At 40.2% G+C, this 22,018-nt stretch overlaps 2 protein-coding genes across 2 annotated transcripts in view; one reads left to right on the top strand and one right to left on the bottom strand.

The window, feature by feature from the left end:
• Window positions 1–10,522, top strand: part of LOC131676648 (lateral signaling target protein 2 homolog) — a 30,886-nt gene extending 20,364 nt beyond the window's left edge. The window contains exon 3 of the mRNA XM_058955863.1: window positions 9,971–10,522. Within this exon, the coding sequence (XP_058811846.1) occupies window positions 9,971–10,013 (43 nt within the window). The 3' untranslated portion in view covers window positions 10,014–10,522. The remainder of the gene's footprint in view (window positions 1–9,970) is intronic.
• LOC131676646 (M-phase inducer phosphatase-like) overlaps window positions 1–22,018 on the bottom strand; it is a 183,961-nt gene that overhangs the window by 70,763 nt on the left and 91,180 nt on the right. The gene's annotated exons all lie outside the window — the stretch shown is intronic.

The raw sequence follows: 22,018 nt of genomic DNA on the forward strand, positions 1-22,018 counted from the left end.
AGTTACCTGAGTCTCGTAAAAGCTTTCTGAAGTTCTTTGGATATCTCTGAAACTTCGAAAATCCCTGACATTTACAGGACGTCCATTAAGCTTGAAGCATTCTCCTGATATTTGATTAACTCCCTTGATGATGGATTTCTAGAAGCACGTTCAACAACGGGTGTTCAATAAAAAATGAGAATGTTTTCTATCATGTAGTTAAAAAAAAATGTCAACAAATTTAGTATTTTTATTAAAATCATGTTTATTCTTCAAAAAAACGTCAATGAATATTGGAGAAGGGGCCCTGGTCAGCCGTACGACGAAACTTAGCCGTGATGCTCTCACAAGAGCGCTGGACGGCACTGGCGTCCATCTTCCGGGTACAGTTCCTGGTGGTCAACTGATTCGTATCCTTGATCCGCCAATTATTTTGTACACTAGGGCACTGAGGGCCGAAAAATTCCCCCATGGGACGGCACTGGCGCAAGTTGGGTTCCTTTCTTTCGTACGGTATCTTTTTTCTGCTCAAGATACTTCAGCGTCTTCTTGGCGTAATGGGAAGACGCCTTGTACGGCCAGAACACGTACTTCCAATCCGTATGATGCTCCTGTAAGAACGGCAGGAGAATTTTTTCAAGACGCTCCTCCTGGTACACTTGTTGATTGATGGCAAGACCGCTCGTTTTGAACCACGGCTTAGAAATCCCTCTGTCCCATATGGCAATGTACAGCATACTTTTTTCAAATTTATGCTTAAACTTACATTTTACTTTGGGGGATCTAGCTGACTTGTCGCTGGAATAGTAACTGTCATTTGCTGGAATGTGGGTCTTCGAGAGCGGAAAGTAACTTTCGTCATCCAGCACGAACGACGTCCCGTGGTAGTTCTTCGTCATCCACGGGTACTGCGATTTCATTGCTATCTGCTCTTCCGATTGATGATGTCCTCCATCTTGAGGGTTCGGTGAATCGAGGTGTGAGAGCAGTGATATTTTCGGCCATTGTCACGCAAACTCGTTACGTCCTTGTTGTCGAACAGTTTTTTCGACGCTTCCTTCTTCTTCTTGTTCGTCATTATGTTCGCCGGACGGCAGCTACCGGCCAGGATCTGGTGAACTGTACTCACGGGTACGTTTTCGTCTCGAAAGTGGTCTACCGTAAACTTTTTTCCACGAAGACCATGCGTTTCGTAAAACCATACAACACGCTCGCGGAGTCCTTCTGCTTTGGCGCTATCTTCAATTGAACTGACAGCACCCGAGCGAAAAGAAACATTCCGTCCATTTCTAGGGAGTGCAGAGAGCAATTCTCTAGGAGAAAAAAAATACGCTCTTTACTTTAATTACAGAAAGGTATTGAAATCATTCTCATTTTTATTGAGCACCCGTTACGTGAGCTGCGCCATATATTTCGATAATGGAAAACCCTGATGTAACGACAAAATTGGAATATATGGAGAAACAAAAGTAGAACTTTCATACAGTAAGCCCTTGGGACTATCCTTAAACGAAAAAAAATGTTGATGATGTCAAACAAAAAAGATTCTAGTACTGTCGACTTATACCTGTACTGACCAACAATGGTAATTAGTTCTGATAATGGGGATTAAGATGTGTTTTGTACTACTACTAAGATCAAATTATTGTGGCAGTTACCAATACTTAGGTTGACGATTGAAATTGATTTCAAAATTCCGTAACTTTCCAACCCTTCGGTTCAAATTCTCTCCTCATTTCAAGCAACGTTACTGCATCCCACGGTAAGACAATACCACTCCTCGTGACCAACCATTTCCAGACTGTAAATCAATTAAAGTGAGCAGCCATCCTGAGCCGCGCGCACTCCGAAGGCGGCGAAAGGATGCTTACGATAATTAAGGAAACCAACAGCAGGAAACTGTTTGTAAAGAACTGAACACAAAAAAAAACAAACTTCTTTACACTTGTTCCAACTTGTAGCTAGTATAGAGAGACATAGTTGTAAGGGCGTACGTTGAATACTGATTAACACCGTTCGATGAACCACTGCAAGAAATAGAAAAAAAATCTGATGGTGGATGTGAAAGACACTTGTGGCTGCGATGATGATGAACCGTGGGAGAAAGTGCTGGAAAATGCATTCCACGCAAGCGAGAGGACATCCTTTCCGACGTTACAGTGACTCACTGGTACCATCATCATTGACTAGTTACTGGGTTTATTAAACTTAATAAAAAACAGTCTCTCTACTTGTTACGTTATTCTTGTCAAAGGAATGCGCGTAGGATTTTATCTCAATTGAAAAATGTGTTGGCTTAATTAAGCCGTCGCTGATGGTGGGAACATTCGGTGATATTTTCAACGACTCTCATGGCTACACAGAAGCCATTGAGAGTTTATTCATTTTAAGGGAAACTCCTACGTGTAGGTCTCATAACTGTTCTGGTATATCACTTTTTACGTCCAGCTGATGTGCTCCTGCCAAATCCGTTCTTGTTCTGCCCATGTCATGTTCTGTGAGCCTTATCGTAAAACTTCTTAATCCAACGACCATTTCTCGCATTTTTTTAAAGAGTCCGCAATCCTTCATAAAGCTGTCTTATCACAAAATTCAGCTGTTTTTTGTCGTCTCCGCGAGTCTCCTTAGTTTTAAATATTTACCCAACACAATGAACACACACGCACACATTCCCTGTCTCACTCTCAATCGCTCTATCTCGTTCCCTTTCTCTAGCTGACTCCCTAGCGAACAGCTGATTAGATTACGTCTGCATCGGTCAAACATTCGAAAAATCGTACAGCACAACGTTGTGTCCCTTCGGCAGTCGCCCAGCAGCAGCAGCAGCAGCGACAGGAAAGGTCGTCTGTCCGTATCCTGCCCTTCTTCCACTCCGGGCAGAGGCTTATCGCAACGGTATAGGCAAACACAGCACCGTGGAGGCGGCTGTTCAAACGGTTGATTCGTTTTCGCATTTGCGTTTCAAGATTTTTATGAATGAATTTGTCACACAATCGCGTTGGGTTGACTTTGAGGCGGCGGCGGGACCTACCGGAAGGCGTCCGGCGTGTTATCGCTTTGCAGAGAGACAGAAAGCAGGAATTTCGCAGTCTCGTACAAGTTATGAAGACTGACTTTGAACCAGAGAATTTGTGTTATACCATAACCGATTTCAAGTGATGAACCTTCAATCATATCTGGATGGCCATAATCCCTCATGAGATTCAGGCTTCTTTCCTTATTTTTTTCGTTACTAAGAGGACTTGATTTTCTGAATTTTTGACGCACAAACAGCGGCTCTTATGATTAATGAAGTTGAATTTTTCAACTTGCAAAGGCTTCGCCTTTGTAAAGTCAAAATAAAAACATTCTCGAATCAATCAGCTGAGTTATTTATTTTTCTTGCGCTTCGTACCACACGAGAAAAAATAACGAGATTGCCGAGAAGCGGGAGAATGAAAAACATTCCTAATCCTGTTTTTGTGGCGGTCGACAGAAGTTGCTGCTCTGCTGGCAGGATTTGATTTGTTATCTTCATTAACAAATCAGTCAGTCAGTCAGTATTCTCGTTGGCACGGAGCGCACACTTCGAATCTCGTGGGCTCACTCGGATATATCACGTTTTAATGCGACGAATTCTTCATGATTCCTATCAGGCGCGACACTGAATCCATGATCAGCGAAGACCTCCAACCGAGTGTCTTCGGTTCGGCTCGTCTTTCTCACGCAGAGATTCACCTTTATAAGACCACGAATTGTTTTATTTTGTACGAGAAGACCACTTTATGTCTGGTAAATAGTCCTCTCAGTAGTAGCTTGACCGTCATGATCACCTTCTGGGAAGATGTTTTCTTCAGTTTTGAAGGAATAAAACGGTAGAAAGCACCGAAGAATACAGGCTCTTTTTACGATCTGTTTCGGTCGGTGTTCTTTGAATGTTGAAAGTCTCCAAAGAAAGGATAAGCATCGAATCTTTTGTTTGCTTTCTTCCCTGGCTGGCGTTTTATGGGCATTCCTAAGCGTCTCCCTAGCTAGATAGTTGTGTTGGGTCTGGGAGAAAGATTCTGAAGTGAAAGACAAATAAATCAGCGTGATACTGGTGAGCACTGCATGACAGGTATCTTCGGCGGTTGACTGCTGATGACTTCTGCATTTTTATGTTGAGAGGCCGTGTCCAATGTGTTAAAGCGATTTTTTTTCTTCTGGTAGCATTACCATATTCAAAAAATGTTGAAAACTTTAAAAAATATTTTAAAAAGAATATTTTGATGTCACTGGTATGAATGAGAACCTACGCTTCAAATAATTGTCTTAGGCCGGTACCTTTGAAAATATTAAAATAGGTGAAGTTGCTCTAATAGCTAGATTATTTCGAGGAATCGAACGGATATCGGCCAAGAACAAAGCCAATGAGCTACACCTACAAATGGTACGTGTGAAATTTCCTCCTACTTCAAACAAAACTCGTTCGAGTTCGATGAGAAGCGATGCGAAGATCAATATTTGTGCGAAATAAACATTTTCTCGTTCGCAGTATGCAAACTACCATCCAATTTCAACAAATTGTTGAAAAAAAGTTTTGCCTTTTAAGCCATAGTAGCGTTTTAGTATGCGTTCAATCACAATAACAGGGTGCTTTAAATTGCTAACATGGGTCCTGGCTCAGTGGAAAATGATTCCTGGAAGTTCGAATCATTTTGTGATCATTTTTTGTTTTATTTTGTCACTCTCTCACTTCAGCTTTTTTACGATTTATTTATTTAATTCATGGGTGTTTTATTTTATTAAGGTAAATATTTCTAGAGAAAATTTTCAATAGGACGTAAGTAACATCTCTTTGTTTATTTTCTCTTTCGTTTATTACGACGTCATTACAACATTTCGCACTAATTTTCCAGTACATATCGAAAGCCGACGGTTTTTACTAGAATATTATGCAAAGAGTAGAGTAGTAAATGTTGAAATGGCCGAGTAATGAACAGAAGAGAAAGACTCCAAAGAGAATCTCTCATTATTACTTACGTCCTATTGAAAATTTTCTCTAGATTTTATCCATTTTGGAAGCTCTTTTTACAATATATCTTAGTTGATATTGGACCTATAAAAAGAAAATATTGAGGGCCTAGCCATAAACTTATTTTGCAGTAAAAATTTCGATCTTTCGAATAATAGGTTGTTTGGTTTGGTCTAATCATTATCATTAGGAAATTAGGAGTACTGGGGAGTTCACAATGACAAATACAACAGGAAATATAGTCTAAATATGGAACTAAGATCTTTGACAAACCATAGGATAGTAACTGAAGTAATATGTCTTCATAGTAATGGTCGATGGTCCCGGATATATCACATTAGTCAGTGAGCCACACTAATCCGTTGTTTATAAAAATTATTCGATCTACAATCAATGCATTGCGCCTAAATTAATATCAATCTATGTTATTCACTATTAAGAAGTTATACAGTCTAAAAACATTTTCAGCAAGTATATTGAGTTCAAATTAGTTCAATGTTTAGAGGGGCTGAAATGGGGTATATAGGCCTAGCATACTAGTATAGGCATACTACGGAACCGATCATTAACTAACAAAGTTAGATTTGCATCGCATCTTGAAATTTAATGGTGAGAATGAGGATAGTCAATACTTCAATTCGTTACAACATGCGGAAAAAATTCTGTTCATAACAATTTCGTAGGAAAGCATTTACGAAAATCATGACCAAGCTCTTGAAATTATGAATTACTAGCTTCGCATTCCTAAAGCGTTTAGTGTTTCTATAAAATTAGCTCACGCCAAAAGAATATATGACAATGCAGTCGAATTGGTTGGAACCATGGCTATCAATGTTTCTGTTGTATTACGAACTTAATTATTGGTCAAGAAGCGAATTAATGTCTCATGTAGCTCAGTAACACTTTTCTGAACATCTTTCGTTTATTCTATGATTATAACTCTTGAATTGGAGATACATTGATTCGAATTAATTATATAGTTTTCGGTCATTTGGCCGAATGCTGTTTACCCGAACGTTATTTGGCAAGTTACCACATGGCCGAATGTCAATTGACCAGACGAGCCGATTGGCGGAGTGCGATTTGTCCGAATGCTGTTGGACAGAAGGCCATTGGACTGACTGGTTTTGGTCCAAGTCCATTCTATTTGACTGAATAACCGAAACAGATAAATACAAATATTAGGCTAAATAGGTTTATTAGTTACGAGCGTGATTTGTTTTTATTATACAATGAATACTTTTTCGACCAAATAACCCTTTCGAATAAATGTCTCTTTTTCGGTCAAAATGACCAGTTCGGCCAATTGACTCATTCGGCCAAATGACCCTTTCGGCCAAAAGATCCTTTCGGTCAAACGGCCGAAAGGCCAAATGACACCTTCGACCAAATTACCCTTTCGATCAAATGGCCTTTTCGACCAAATGACTCTTTCAACAAAAAGGCCCTTTCGGCCAAACGACCCTTTCGGCCAAACAATCTTCGACCAAATGACTTTCGACCAAATGACCCTTTCGGCCAAATGACCTTTTCGGCCAAATGACCCTTTCGGACAAATTGCCATGGTACTCTTTAGTACTTCCCCGGTCCAGGCTGGAATTGCCATTCCATTAAAACAAACTATATTGTAATCAATTAAAATAAGCTCTCTACATTTCAGTGCTGGGAAAATCACCGAAAATCAAAAATCATCAGTGATAATTATCACTGCTGATCATGCAGTGCTATGATCACAACCATAAAAAATCGCTAGTGATTTTCTCTGAAGCGATAATGTGCTAGCAAAAAATCATTGCAACAAAATCACCGCCTGTGATCACGGCCTGATTATGATTTTTTTTTGATCAGGATTCTTAAGTTGAGAAAATCAGGTACGATAGAAAAGATGCAAAATCAGGGTTGATGGTATTGTACATGATTATTGTAAGAAACTCCTTATGATGATGATTTGCCCAAATGATTTTGGGAATGAGAGCGATCCAGCACACATGTAGGGATGCAAAATAATCCAAATGCTAACGATTTCAGCTTTTCGGGAATGTGTTTTATATTGAAGGACAAGTTGTTGGTAATTGAAAATCAATAGTTTTGGACATTTTCAAGCCTTTGTTTAGGGACTATAGAAGAATACATTAACAGCTTCGGTTTATAATAGTAAATTAAGTGTTTATTATAGTAAATTAAGAGTAAAAACGAGATTAAAGTTTGTTTTGCTATTGTTAGGATTATATTGATTTGTAGACAGAGCTGCGCTAAATAAATTTAAGTGTTGGATACGTTGTACGTAAAAACGTATTGACTCCAAAAATACGTGTCTTGAACTTTTTTTTTCATAACTAGTTCGTCGGCATAATGACGGATATCAATATTTTTGTAATTATCTTTGTTTTTGGAACGAGTTTGACGAGTGGGTTTTGAAATACCGTCATCGGTGATTACTTTACGCAAAAAATAGAACGTTTCGTACATTACACTCAAGAACTACGATCACGCAACTTCAAATTTGAAACTGTTCGATGTTTTACATATGGCACAAGTACCTCCAAAGTCATTGAAAAGAACTTTTGGAAAATCAAGATTGAACGTGAAATCTAAAGAGCTAAAATTGGCGTAAAGTCACCCCCACAAGGGGGCTACTTTACGCCAAAATTTTTTTTTCACAAGATCATGTTAACTCCTTGATTTATTGTTATGGATTATGCTCGTTATTTATGTGCAAATGAATGTAGTGCTCGTAATAATAAAAGCTCTACATGATATACTTGATATTGATGATATTGAGCCTTAAGAATTAGACCACCTTGTTTTAGTATTTTTCTAAAAGTAGTTTTCATTGTGTTACGGGGTGTAAAGGCTTTTCCAACAGAAACGTTTTAATGGTCAGGTCAGTTCGGGAAATATTTTTAGAGGTGCGCCGCCTCTAATTTTTATCTACAATCGGCGGCGGCGGGGCGCACGCCTCTAATATTTTTTCTTTCTTTTTAATAAATCGAAGCTATTAAAATATTCTTCTATCGTCCCTAGACATAGCCTTGTAATCCTTTCGGATTATTTCGTAAAAATTTCCCTTAAGGGGGTCTTCCAGCGCAAAATTTAAAATAAATGATTTTTTGGTTTTTGCTAATTTTGCATCTCTAAGACAAAAAAAAATTTGCTCCAGAAAGGATTTACTATTTTGCCAATTATAGAACCTCGTCCTTCACATAGTGAAAAAATCATCTTTTTTAAAACAAATCTACTTTGAAAATTTGTTCGAGGTCTGTCTCCTTTGCTTAAACATTTATCAAAAGCCCCTACTGTTTAATATTTGTAATACATTGACAGACCCCAAGCTCATTTAAAATGTCAACAATTGATTTTTACCTGCCAACAACTTGCCCTTCACTATAAAACACTCCCAAAAAGTTGCAAACTTTCCCAATTAGATACTTCGACAGAGCCTCCTGTTAATTGAAAATGTCCAAAACTATTGTTTTTAACAGCCCTCAACTTGCCTTTCAATATAAAACACTCCCAAAAAGTTAAAAAAAAAATCCATTTTGATGCATCGGCGGACCCCCCTCTGCATTGAAAATGTCCAAAACTATTGATTTTCAACAGCCCTCAACTTGCCTTTCAATATAAAACACTTTCCCAAAAAGTTGAAAAAAATTCCATTTTGACACATCGGCGGACCCCCCCCTGTGCATTGAAAATGTCCAAAACTATTGATTTTCAACAGCCCTCAACTTGCCTTTCAATATAAAACACTTTCCCAAAAAGTTGAAAAAAAAATCCATTTTGACACATCGGCGGACTCCCCTGTGCATTGGAAATGTCCAAAACTATTGATTTTCAACAGCCCTCAACCAGCCTTTCAATATAAAACACTTTCCCGAAAAGTTGAAAAAAATTCCATTTTGATGCATCGGCGGACCCCCCTGTACATTGAAAATGTTCAAAACTATTGATTTTCAAAAGCCCTCAACTTGCCTTTCAATATAAAACACTTTCCCGAAAAATTGAAAAAAAATCCATTTTGACACATCGGCGGACACCCCCCCCCCCCCTGTGCATTCAAAATGTCCAAAACTGTTGATTTTCAACAGCCCTCAACTTGCCTTTCAATATAAAACACTTTCCCAAAAAATCGAAAAAAATTCCATTTTGATGAATCGGCGGACCCCCCTGTGCATTGAAAATGTTCAAAACTATTGATTTTCAACAGCCCTCAACCAGCCTTTCAATATAAAACACTTTCCCGAAAAGTAACTCATTGACACCCCTAACATATCCATAATGTTCGAAAATAGATAATGATCATTGATCCAATAATTAAATCAAATCGCAATCATGGCTGATAATGCTCACTTGTGATTTTTTCCGAATTGCTCGCTGCAGATAGAATCATGCCGTGATCACCCTCTCAATTATCAAATTCAACCACAGATCAAAATCACCACTGATAGAGGGCAAGAAAAAATCGGTAGTGATTTTTGTGAGATGATCTTTTGATAGTTAAGAGAGTGATCACGGCATGATTTTATCGGCAGTGAGAATTTTCGAAAAAATCATAAGCGATAATTATCAGCCATGATTGCGGTTTGAATTTTTTTTGATTATGATTTTCCCAGCACTGCTACATTTATTGCATTTTCACTATTTACCTTACGACACGCACATAATAATATGTACCATGCTCATCTAGCGAAAAAGTATTCTAAATTGATGATAATTACTAGTTTTATATTGAAACAGGATCAGCGATAATTGCACAAGCTAAATTAGTCAATGATTACCAGATGTGAAAAGTACCTGACGACCAACCAGTGATTAATACGTTTAGTTGTGATGAAAAATGCCTTTGCATTTGATACACTGTACAAAAAAACAAACTGTCTTTAACTAGGACGATTAGTTCAAAAATTGATGTAAATTTAAACATCGCATCCACATTACTTCCATCAATCGCCATTACAGACCCACTCGACAATGAACAGCTTTTTATTTTTATTACAGTGCACCATTTCGGCTGATCTTTCGTCAGCACTTTCATCAATAAACTTTCCTCCTATCGCCTTCCGTCTTCCATCGTTCTGATTGATGCTATCGGATGCATTCCAGCTATCTAGTCATTAAGGAATGCAGTTTTGACGCCGAACGGAGATATAATCCCAGATCTAGGGGCGATAACAAATGGTTTGCAATAAAAACAATGACACGGCCGCAGCGGCAGAATTACAGAGAACAACCATCCTAGGGAATTCCGTTTTGTTCTTTAATAATAAAAGGAGTCATAGATTTCGTTCTAATGGTGTGGTGATTTCTCAGCTATAAAACAGTGTTGTTTTACGAAAGACCGAAAAAGGATCAACCGAAGCTGATTGAGAAGATTTTTTTATTGACTTCTTTTTTGCCTCCGATCCGTAATCGCGCGCTCCCGGGGTCCGTGTTTCAAGTGTTCGATTTTCGGCCCGAAAAAAAGCAAAAGTTGGTCTTTTTCTAGAAATTTTCAAGTAGGTTTCAGAAGAAGTAAAAGAATCGACCCGCGCCTCTGGGTGGTACGTGTGAAAAAAGGATACGAAATTTTTTCTCTGATTTTATTTTTATTTGTGAAATAACCGTTCCTAATATTTACATTTACACAGCGAAAACTGGTGAAGGCAAAACGGGAGGAAGAAACAAGGAAAGAAGCGCGCGCCACTAGAAGAAGCTTGGCCAAGCCTAAATTTTGGCGCCTTTTCACATTGGCGCGGATGTTTCCCGCGCTCTTTTTAACTGGCACTTTGCTTTATTCGTATTAGACTCATTAGGCTAATTAAAGTTTTATTATGATGGCCAAATTTGAAATAACATTGGTGTTGTCGCAATCTTGGACCATGATCATGTAAGTATTCGATCTAATTGCTTGTACGGAGAACATTGCAGAGATAAATTTGTTTTCAAAAGCTTTCAATATTTTACAAAACGAAGCTTTCGGTGGAATCAAATCGACTATTCAGTAAGGAGGTGGGGTTTGAAGAGAGGTTCCGAAACATTGTTTTTCCTTTAACTACTTAGTGATTTAAGCGTCTCAGGATCAAGAATTCTAAAACACAAGAAAGCTTTAGATCAAGGATTCCTATGTTCCAGGATCATAGATCTTTAAGGATCGAGATCAAGGATCTGAGTTCCGAGATCAAAAAATCATGAGTTCCAGGATCAGCAGTCTTTGAGTCCCAAGATCAAAAGTCCTTGAGTTTCATTATCAAAAGTCCTTGAGTTCCACGATCAAGAATCCTTTAATTTCAAGATCCTTGGAATCTATGATAAAGGATCCTTGAGTTCTAGAATAAATGATCCTTAAAAAATATTAAAAATCTTGAGGCGTTTAAAAACTCCATTTAAAAACTACCTAATCTCGAAATTTCATTAGGGTTCATTTTTATCATTTCAGAAACTTAAGATTTATTTGAGCCACATTTATCTACTGTCAGTCACTCGCCCACCAATTAACATCCTTGCCACTCCACTAGCTATACACATAAGAATTTATGAAATAAAATACTCAAAGAAAGAAAAATCTCACACAGGGAGACTCAATTGATGCGAACGAAAGGGTTCTTTCGGATGAGGGAAAATGTATTGAATTACTCACCGGAATGTGGGTAAATTCCGTTATGTCACATGATTCAAACGAAATGAATGAAAATCCGTTCGTTCACGAATCTTGCGTTACAATCCTAGATGGTATTGAATTATCCTTTCGTGTTTAAACCTGATCAACAACAATGCGAATCCTTGAAGTCATGCTCATTCGACTGTTCTTCTGATAGCTCTAAATTGTTAAGAATCGCCATCAACAGCAAAACGAAAATTCGTGACTTCCAACTCATAACGCAAAATGCAACAGGTAGGTGGTCAAATTTTCCATTCATCGGCTCATGAAGTAGTCGGACAAAAAATAACGTGCATTGAAGCACTTTCCAAAATGCAACTAAATTGCCACGTATTGCATTCATACCCGTTCAAAAAGGACTACTTTTTCGAACCTTCAACCTTTCCACCAGCAAGAGAAAGGCCCAAAGAAGTAGCCAATACGCCCTACAATCGTAATTGCCGCACGGGAAACAACTGATTGTGTACGAGCATGATTTTTATTACCTTTTTTTCTGCCGACAAAAAAGTCACAAATTGAAAGCAAAAAGTTTCTTTTTATTGCATCCCTTTCGCATATTTTTTTTCTCGGCTCACCCAACATATAAGGATCGTAAATTTTCGTACCGCAAAACACGAAATTTTCGACCGGTCGTGACCTGAGCCCTGGTCCTGATGTCCCAGGTTCCAAATGTGAATAATGCTGTTCCCCGGCATGGGACCTCTGGTGCTGTTGGTCGGCGCGGTATCGGAACGTTCCAACTCTTTTGTTCGATTCGAGCTGAGCTCGCCGGGAAGAAATTTCATGCTTGTTTTTGTTGTAGTAGGAGGCGGTTGCGTCAGAGAGACCCTCCACTTCCGATTCGTTCCGTGAGTGTGTCGAGAGAAGCGTTTCGAATCCGACCAGATTATAAGCGATAAGTTCTGTAATCATTAGCCGCGGTATTGTTCTTGTCCTAGGAAATCGTCAGGAAAGGGGTTTCTCTCGAGAGGTTTAGCTTTGTGTGTGCGTTTGATACGGGATGTCTTTGTTGTTCTTCAGAAACGAAGTGATTATCTATTGGGTATGGTGCGAAGGCCCCCGTTGGGGGCCCATAAGTTAGCCGGTCCGTGAAGTACGTTGCACACGTGTTCACTTCTTAGGTGATTTATTGATAGATATTTTTTTACTTTTGTGCAATCAGTATCCCAACGGGAAATCTGTGAAACATTGTTAGCCTTTGTTCGATTTATTCACGGTTAAAAATAGTGATCGTATATTCAAAGCAAGTTGAAAAGCTGGATCCGAAATTGCAAAAAAGTCAATATAATTGTGCCATTTCAGTCAAAATACTGGTCGTCAGATTGCATACCGCTCGACAAAAATCTTGCCACCAGGTGTTATCCTCATATCTTCAAAAAAGATATGCATTTCATTGTTATAAACAACTTTGTAGAAGGTCTACCATATTTCAAGGTTATCATTAACAGTGAAATTAGAACACCTCGCTTTAGATTTTTTTTGCATGTAACATAATATATCTCGATGTCCTAAATATATAACGCATTCATGTCTTCCAAGTTAATCGTTATAGAATGCTCAACAACTTTGCTGAAGACAACAAGTTTCTAATATTTTTATGTCATATGTCTCCATAATCACTGCTAGAAGGGTTAATGAAGTGATGTCGGGTCAATTTTGTACTTCGAATCATATATTTGGAATTATTTTTGTACATAATATGACATCTTTTGGCTATAAAATGTTAGCTCCACACTTCACTGCCTAGAGAGCGCTAACATTAACGGAGAGAGATAGGACTTAGGTGTCTTCAACAAAGTTTGAGTGCATGAATTTTTATTCTGAATATATCCATGTGTAATCCCTCTTCTTTGACAAGTTAGTGTAGGGTTTCCTATATTCGGTGGAATGGAGAACTAAACTTTTCTTTTTATGAGATGACGCATATTATACATTGAAATTGTTCCAAACACACTAATTAGCTAAACCTCACAATTTTTTTTTGGCAAAATAAAGTTTATGGGGCTACTGATTCACCACCATGCGCTGCAAGGCAAACTGACTCAGACATTACTTCGTTAAGGGTTTGATAACTTCTAATACAGTTGGATTGGTTTGTAGCCTGCGAAAAAGTTATAGACCAACAAATTATCTTCCTTATTTTTACGGGCAGCGATAATCTGAAGCATACAGTGCCACCTAGCGGTGAAAATGTAAGTTAGTAAATTTTCTTCGTGTAAGTTGTTGAACAATCCTCTACAAATATCAAGCACGTTAGTCCGGTAGCTAGACTTCTTCGATTTGGTTCAATCTTGGAGCAGACAATTCTGGTGGGATTAGCAATGCACAGTGGTCCAGAATGCAAATTTAGCTGAGCTTGTACTAAAACTTAGCCCTATTAAGACTTTTGAAAAGTTTTCGTTGTTTTTGAGCCTCTTTTTTTGTTAAAACAACAGTTGGCGTGGTACTAATTTTACTTTCTAATCATTCTTGCTAGAGTCAAACGACCTTCAGCGAAGCTGTAGAACGACAAATTTTAGAAATGTTCGCTTAAGACATGTTAGCTCTATCTGCTATACCTTTAATTTTACAACAAATTTAAAATCAAAGGTTAGGGTCATTCTTAGTATTTCTTAAAAAAAAACAGATTTATTCATGTAACTTTTGCGATTTTGATTTAAAACCAAGTAGTCTTTACACAACTTTAACCAATATCACCCATTGAAGCAAACAAAATATAATTATTTTTCAACTACATATAAGATCATGATTCGAGTTGTATTTGAACGAAAAATAGCAAACACGATATTTTTAAAAATTTCACAAAATTGATTTTAAAAAATCAATTCATGTTATAAGTAGGTTAGAAAAAAATGAAAACTGAAAAAGTTATATTAAAAATGTTGTTTTTCATTAATTGACTCTTTTAAATGTAAATTTAAATTACTTTCACGGTGGATAGCATAAAAGATCTAGTTCGTTTTCATGATACAATTTTGCACTTTACAAGACTTTTCTATTCAAATTTATTAAAATCGAAATTTATCAAAATGCTGAAAATAAAATTTAAAAAAAACTTTCTCGAAGACACTGGATCTCCATGTCTTGTATTTTTCATTTTACAATAAATTTACCAAAAAATTTGGGTGTTTCTTAAAAAATGGTTTTCTTTATATAACTTTCGCCGTTTTGATTTTCCATTAAGATAACTATAGAAATACTTTTAGATATTTTGAAGGGGAAAAATTTGTCTCAATATACCGAACCTCTGGCTTCATTCGTTTGAAAGTTATATGTACTTTTCACAGTAAATAATCACGATATAAAAATATCGTATTTACCATTTTTTAGTGATCTTTGCTACAAAGCATGTCATATTTCATATAACAGCAACGATATTTAATCGAAGACAATGTCATATGAAAAAGTTATATTTTTTATATAAGTTCTCAGCACTTTGAAACGAAAAAAGTTTAGTAGTTGGTGATTTAAAGCAAATGATGCGCCATAAAATAATTTTCAAGTTGTTCAAAGGATACTTTATGGCAAAATAAAAACTACAAAAGTTATAGAAAATAAAACCGTTTTTTAAGGAACACCCTAAAGCTTATATTTGAATTTCTCGTGCAATGAAAAATATAAAAGCTTGCGTGTCTTCAACAAAATTTGCCTATAATGTGTTGTTCTACAACTTCATCGAAGACAGTCAAGCTCTATCTCGAACTGTTGAAAAGTCCAATTTCGTTTAAACGAAACGAATGGTCTTGTAAAGTACAACAACTTTTCTCAACACGTTGTAAGGCTAAGTTATCTACTTTTAGCAAAAAGTTAAAATTCCTGCTAAATTTACATTCTGGACCACTGTGTGATAGTCTACGTTCGCCTTTGCACCGCGAGGTAGCCGATCGCGTTTCACTCGTGCACACGCATGAGTGCGAGTGCACATAGCACACATTTTAACTTTACTTCGTTCAGTTCATCAGCGATCGCGTTTCGGTACGGTTTAATTTTTCGAATTAGCCTTCCCACGGCAACAAACTGTGATCGCGTATGCGTCCGGATTAACAAAAACCACAATTTCCGCACTAGTTATATCACGGATCGGTAGTTTGCATTGATCTTTTAAAGTGTTTAGTGCTTTTACTTATAGCGGCTTCGAGCGCCTTTCATCATACGGGAGCTTTGTTCGATCTGTGCGTTATGGTGTCCTACCGTAGTGCAGTTAAAGAAGTATATGCCGAAAATGCACCATATTCGGATCAAAAAAGCTGCTAAATTGGAAGTTAAATAATATCCGATTGAAAAATTAGTGCAAGGGCAGAGTTAAAGTGTTGTGTTCCGAAACCTGATACAATGGTAAAGGCCCACACGAAAGAAAGCGCAAATATCGCGGAAGCCATTATGGACGCGTAACGTGTTCGATCGTGTTCGTGCACAAAATTGTTGTTGTGGAAGAAGCGGTGTTCATTCGGTGGGTGAATGGCCCGTGATTGATAATGGTTTATGCGTAGTAGGTTTCGATAAGTGGTTATTTTTGTTGTTCGATGGAGATGATGCGGCGCTTGTGATTGCTGTTACCAGCTGTCAGACGGATAAGAAGCTTATTTGGTAGAGGAAAATATCCAGCAGTTAGAAAAAGTGTTTGTCTTTTAGAGCAGAGAATGTGATAGTGGCTATGCTTTTTTGTTATGTGAAAAAATATATGGAGAAATGCATCCCTGAAGCGGTTAGACTTGCTACATCATGTCATTACAGGTAAATAGTAAAAATTAGGCAATCCACAAGACGTTTGTTTGACAATTCAGCGGTGGATTTTGTCACAAGTTTGTTTAGATCTATTCCTACGAACAAAACACCCATCCGAAAAACAACTTTCATTAGTCCTTTTTATTTAATGTTGGATCGAATCGACGATTTTGTCGAACGTCGCGTCCACCCAAGTAACGTCAGAAGAAATAAACAAAAGAAATAATCAGCTGATTAGAAAACGTCTCATGGATTATATATTGAAATCTATCTCGATAGGAGACCATATAAGTTTCAGTTAACAGTTCGTTTTTGCACGGTTGATACATTTTTTATTGAAAAAATGTTCCGTAAATCCCGATAGTATAGATTGCATTCAAATCAAAAAAATATTTACTCTCATTTTTCATCAATTTCTAAAGGGGGTGACAAACGGTTTGTGTTGGGGAGATGGCCAATTACCTTCAATCCGTCGATAGTCCTGAGCAATGGTAGCGTTGGAAGGAATTCCAATTCCCAACATCGAGGGGCACTGTAGCAACCCAGCCACAGCACAACCAAATTTCGTTCCTATTCCAGGGGAACAACCAACCGTGGAACCACCAGTAAATGGTTTTCGGTTTAAAATCCGGAACACACCATGCGTAACTTAAACAACGCTTTTATTTGCTACATACTGGATACACATGCTACTAGATTTATTTAAACTTAAACTAAAGGAACATGTTACAAACAAATTAAAATTTCATGCGGATCCACCGCGCATGCTTCCCGGTGAACTGATTGCAGAATGATTTCGATGGTGACTGATCGGTGCTCCAAATTTGGATCATCATCAGACCTTCGGCAGCAGTGATGCGATGTTTTCCGTCGGGTGTGGGAGCGGGAGATTGTTATCAACTCTCCCCGCTCTTATCAGTGGTGTCTTCGGGATAATCGGCCGTCCTTATCACACGCACGGTTGTTGGTTTCTGTCGATGTGTTGCTGGTGGTGATCGTCGAAATCGTCTCTGGTACATCTCGCGCTGCTACCTGCGATGGCAATCACCACACATATCCCCATATGTGGTTTTACTCGCTGTCGTTCGTGCTGGTGTGATATAGTCGCAGGGTTGTAGTGTAGGGTGGCTGATCGTACTTCCGAACATCCTCACCCACCCAGAAATTCATCAAATTTCTGAAAAAGATAAGAAAAAAAACGGATCCTCTTCGATGGGATGGGATAGTGGAAGGGTGGGTTTCAGTTGGACGTTTTTGGTGCATCGGGTCCAGTGTCTTCATCCGAGAGTGGTAGGATGCAAATCTTTTCCACCGGTCGAGAAAACAGTCCTGTGGCTGTCCTTAGGGTGACTACTCTCACCACTCCATCTGCACCTGGATGAACCTCGCAAATTCTTCCCATCTTCCATTTCATGGGAGGTTGGTTGTCTTCCCTGATGACTACTAGCCTTCCCACCTCAATGGAACTTGCTGGTTTCCATCGCTTCGTCCTCGCTTGCAACTGACTGAGGTATTCCCTACGCCATCTAGTCCAAAAGGCTTGCAGCTTGCATTGGATGAGTTGCCAGTGGTTGAGTCGATTAACTGGTACCGTAGCTAGATCTGGTTCTGGTATAGCATGGATAGACGAACCGATGAGAAAATGCGCTGGCGTCAGTGGTTCTAGATCGTTGGGATCGTCAGACATTGGTGTTAAAGGTCGGGAATTCAGACATCCTTCCACCTGAGCCAGCAATGTAACGAAATCCTCTGGAGACACAGGTGTTTCACCTACTACCCTTAGCAGGTGATGCTTGGCCGAACGAACTGCAGCTTCCCAGAGGCCCCCGAAATGGGGTGCGCTTGGCGGATTAAAGTGCCATTGAATTCCTTCTTTCGCACATTCCTTAGACACTGCATCATGGTGATCGCGATTCTTTAGCATCTTGAGGAACTCTTGCAATTGGTTTCGCGCACCGACAAAGTTGGTTCCGTTGTCGGAATACATGTCCGTGCATCGTCCTCTCCTGGATACAAATCGTCGCAGTGCTTGAAGAAACCGGTTGGTAGAAAGGTCTGTAACGAGCTCCAAATGAACAGCCTTGGTGCAAAGGCAAATAAAAATGGCTACGTATGCCTTAACTGCTGCTCGTCGCGGCACAGGCCTTATGTAGACAGGGCCAAAATAGTCAACTCCGGAACGGGAAAACGGGCGGGACACCGTAACTCGTGAGGCTGGTAGGTCTCCCATAAATTGTTGAACTAGTGTTGGTTTTGAACGAAAGCATCGTTGGCATTTATGCACGATGTGTCTTGCAACACTTCTACCTCCCAATGGCCAAAACTTGAGTCTGACTACTCCCAATAAAAGCTGCGGGCCAGCGTGGAGTAGTCGCTCGTGATAGTATCGTAAAATCAATCGAGTAAACTGATGTTGTGCGGGTAAAGCGATTGGATGCTTGGTGTTCTCGGATTCGAGAGAGTGCCGCAATCGACCTCCTAGTCTGATTAGCTCATCATTCGAAATAAATGGATTGTACCAACGTATCGGGGATCCCCGTGAAACTGCAGTACCCTTGGATAGAGCCTTCCACTCATCTGCAAAGACCTCTTTCTGCACTCGACGGATCAGTGTGTTCTCCGCCTGTCTCAATTCGTCCGTGGTAAGAAATTCTGCGCAATTTCGATCCCTTGCTGGTACTCGTAGAAGATTCATCAATCGCAACCAGTATGCAGTACGGCGAATGAGATCACTATACGATGAAAATTTTCCTAGATATTCTTGGTTGAACTTCTCGTGAACCGAAACAGTTCCAGCAACCACCGTGCGTCGCTTCTCTTCCTCTCCCTCGTCTATCGGTTGATCCACGACATTTTTTGGCCATTCATGCTGCTCCTTCTCCAACCAGCATGGACCTTGCCACCAGTAGGTGTTCTTAAGAATATCTTCCGGACTGATTCCTCTAGATATCAGATCTGCTGGGTTTTGAACTCCTGGGACGTGTCCCCATTGACAGCCCTCCGTAATTGTTTGAATTTTCGCCGTTCGATTAGCGACAAATGTAGTCCATGTGGTTGGAGTCGCTTGAAGCCACCGTAAGACACATGTCGAATCAGTCCAGAAGAAGGTTTTTGTAGGTATCCTAATCGATTGCTTGACTTTCTCATATAGCTGGGCTGCTAAAAGAGCACCGCAGAGCTCCAGTCTAGGTATAGTTTGGCACTTCAGAGGAGCCACCTTTGATTTGGAGGATAGCAGTCGGACTCTAAACCCCCCTTTTGCATTCTGACTCTTCAAGTACAGACATGCACCGTAAGCTTTCTCTGAGGCATCCGAGAAGCAGTGAATCTCGATCTTCAAGGCTTCCGGTATGATCACGCAACGATCAATTCGGAGTTGGTTGAAAAGCGGAAGTTGTTCGTGGTATCTTTTCCAGGACTCACCCACCGTTGGAGGTAGTGGCTGGTCCCAACCTAATCTGTTATTGGTATCGTCTCGTAACGTCCACAATAGCTGCATAAAATCTTCGCCGACGTAATAGCAGCTCCCAAAAGCCCCAAAGGGTCAAATAGAGTGGCAATCACAGACAACACATAGCGTTTAGTTAGCGGTGTTGCAGTGTCCAGGATGGGAATCGTGAATTGGAACTTTAACGTATCCGTAATTGGCATCCATGCCAATCCTAAGGTTTTAACTGTCGGGTCTGGGTCCAAATCGATACCATCCGAAGTCCGTATTGCTAGCTCCTCCTCGGAAATACCTTCTAGCACTGAAGGGCAGTTCGATGCCCACTTTCGTAATCGAAATCTTCCCCTTGACATCATCGTTTCCAACTGCTTTCGTAGCTTCAGTGCTGTATCGACCTCGTCTGCGCCAGTGATCACATCATCCATGTACGTGTCTTCGGTGAGCGCCCTTGCAGCAAGTGGAAAGTGGTTCTCCTCATCTACAGCCAGCTGTTGAATCGTCCTGGTAGCCAAAAATGGTGCTGGTTTGGTACCATACGTAACTGTATTCAGCTCGTAAGTGTCAATCTTGTCTGTTGGCGTGGCACGCCAAAGAATACACTGAAGTGGTCGATCTTGTGGGCTTACGTTGATCTGCCGGAACATTTTCTCCACGTCGGACACGAGCATGATCTGTTTGGTCCGACTTCGTAAGATTATTGATCGTAGATCCTCCTGTATCACTGGCCCAACCAGCAACACATCGTTGAGCGATACTCCCGAAGAGGTCTTACAAGAAGCATCGAAGACCACGCGAACCTTGGTGGTAGTGCTCGATTCCTTGACCACCGGGTGGTGCGGTAGATAACACCGTTTGACTGATCCTGCAGAAACATTGTCGACCTTACTCATGTGCCCCAGCGCTAGGTATTCCTCCATGAAGGCAGCGTACTGATCCCGTAGTGATGAGTCTCTTGCCAGCCTACGTTCTGTTCCCTGAAGCCGTCGGATTGCGATGTCCCTTGACTCGCCCAACCGTGGAAGTACGTCTTCATTCTTGGGTAAAGCGACGGTGTACCGACCGTCTGGATTTCTTTGAACCGTACGTAGAAAAAGCTCCTCGCAGCGTTTCTCCTCCAGTGAGTGAGCCTTACCAGACTCTACCTCCTCACAAGACCAAAAGCGAGACATCAACTCGTCAAGCCCATCCAATGTAGATACGTTGCAATTAATGTGTAGGGCTTGGGTTGAAACCGAAACGCCGCCGCATATAACCCATCCGAACACGGACTCGTTGAGAGTCGGTAGGCCTTCCCCAATGGAAATTCTTCGACCGGTTTCAAAAAAGTCGAAGAAGGATTCGATGCCGAGCACGAGGTCCACTGCGCTAGACTCGAAAAATGCAGGATCTGCAAGTTGAATCCCATCCGGTATTATCCATCTATCCGTGTTGAGAGTAGAGGTTGGAAGGTTGACCGTAGCCTTGGGTAGAACTAATAAACCCAACTCTCGAGAAAATGAAGATATACGTGACCGGATCACCGCACGTAACCTGTGCTTAACCTTGGTTCCAGTTTGTCCAATTCCGAGGACTGATATATCCACACGATCACGAAATATCTTTAACCGCTGACTTAACCGCTCCGTAATGAAGTTGCTTTCCGAGCCCGAATCCAGAAGGGCGCGAGCGGGAAGTCGATTACCTTCCTCGTCCTCAATCAAAACAACTGCTGTAGCCAGTAACACCTTAGAAGAATACTGGTGAGTCGAACCAGACACCAGGACATCAGTTGCAGCCACATTAGCCACTTGAGTTGAAGTAGAGGTAGTTGGTTCCTTGGAAATTGGTGGTTTACTGCTCGCAGCAGCTGCTGCAACCTTAGAATCCTTATTTCTCTCCGACTTAAAGCAGACCAGTGTGTGGTGACGACCCTTACAATTTCGACAAGAGAATTTAGATTGGCAATCCCTTGCCTGGTGTCCTGCCCTGAAGCAATTCCGACAGAGTGCATGAACCTTCAACAGTGCATCTCTGTCCGTTACGGCCATCTTTTGAAAAGCGCTACACTGGTACAGTAGGTGATCCGCTGAACAGGATACACAGCGCCCCCCAGACGCTTGGGTCGAACTATAGCTGGTCCTCACTGGTTGCTGTTTCGGCTTCAGTTGTTGCGCTGCCTGTTGAACACCCCTAGTGTCAACCGCTCTTGACGGTAAGCAATCCAAAACCTGGATTCTACGCCGCAGAAAATCCGACA

This window comes from Topomyia yanbarensis, chromosome 1, assembly GCF_030247195.1.
Source record: "Topomyia yanbarensis strain Yona2022 chromosome 1, ASM3024719v1, whole genome shotgun sequence".
NCBI classification, from domain to species: Eukaryota; Metazoa; Arthropoda; class Insecta; order Diptera; family Culicidae; genus Topomyia; species Topomyia yanbarensis.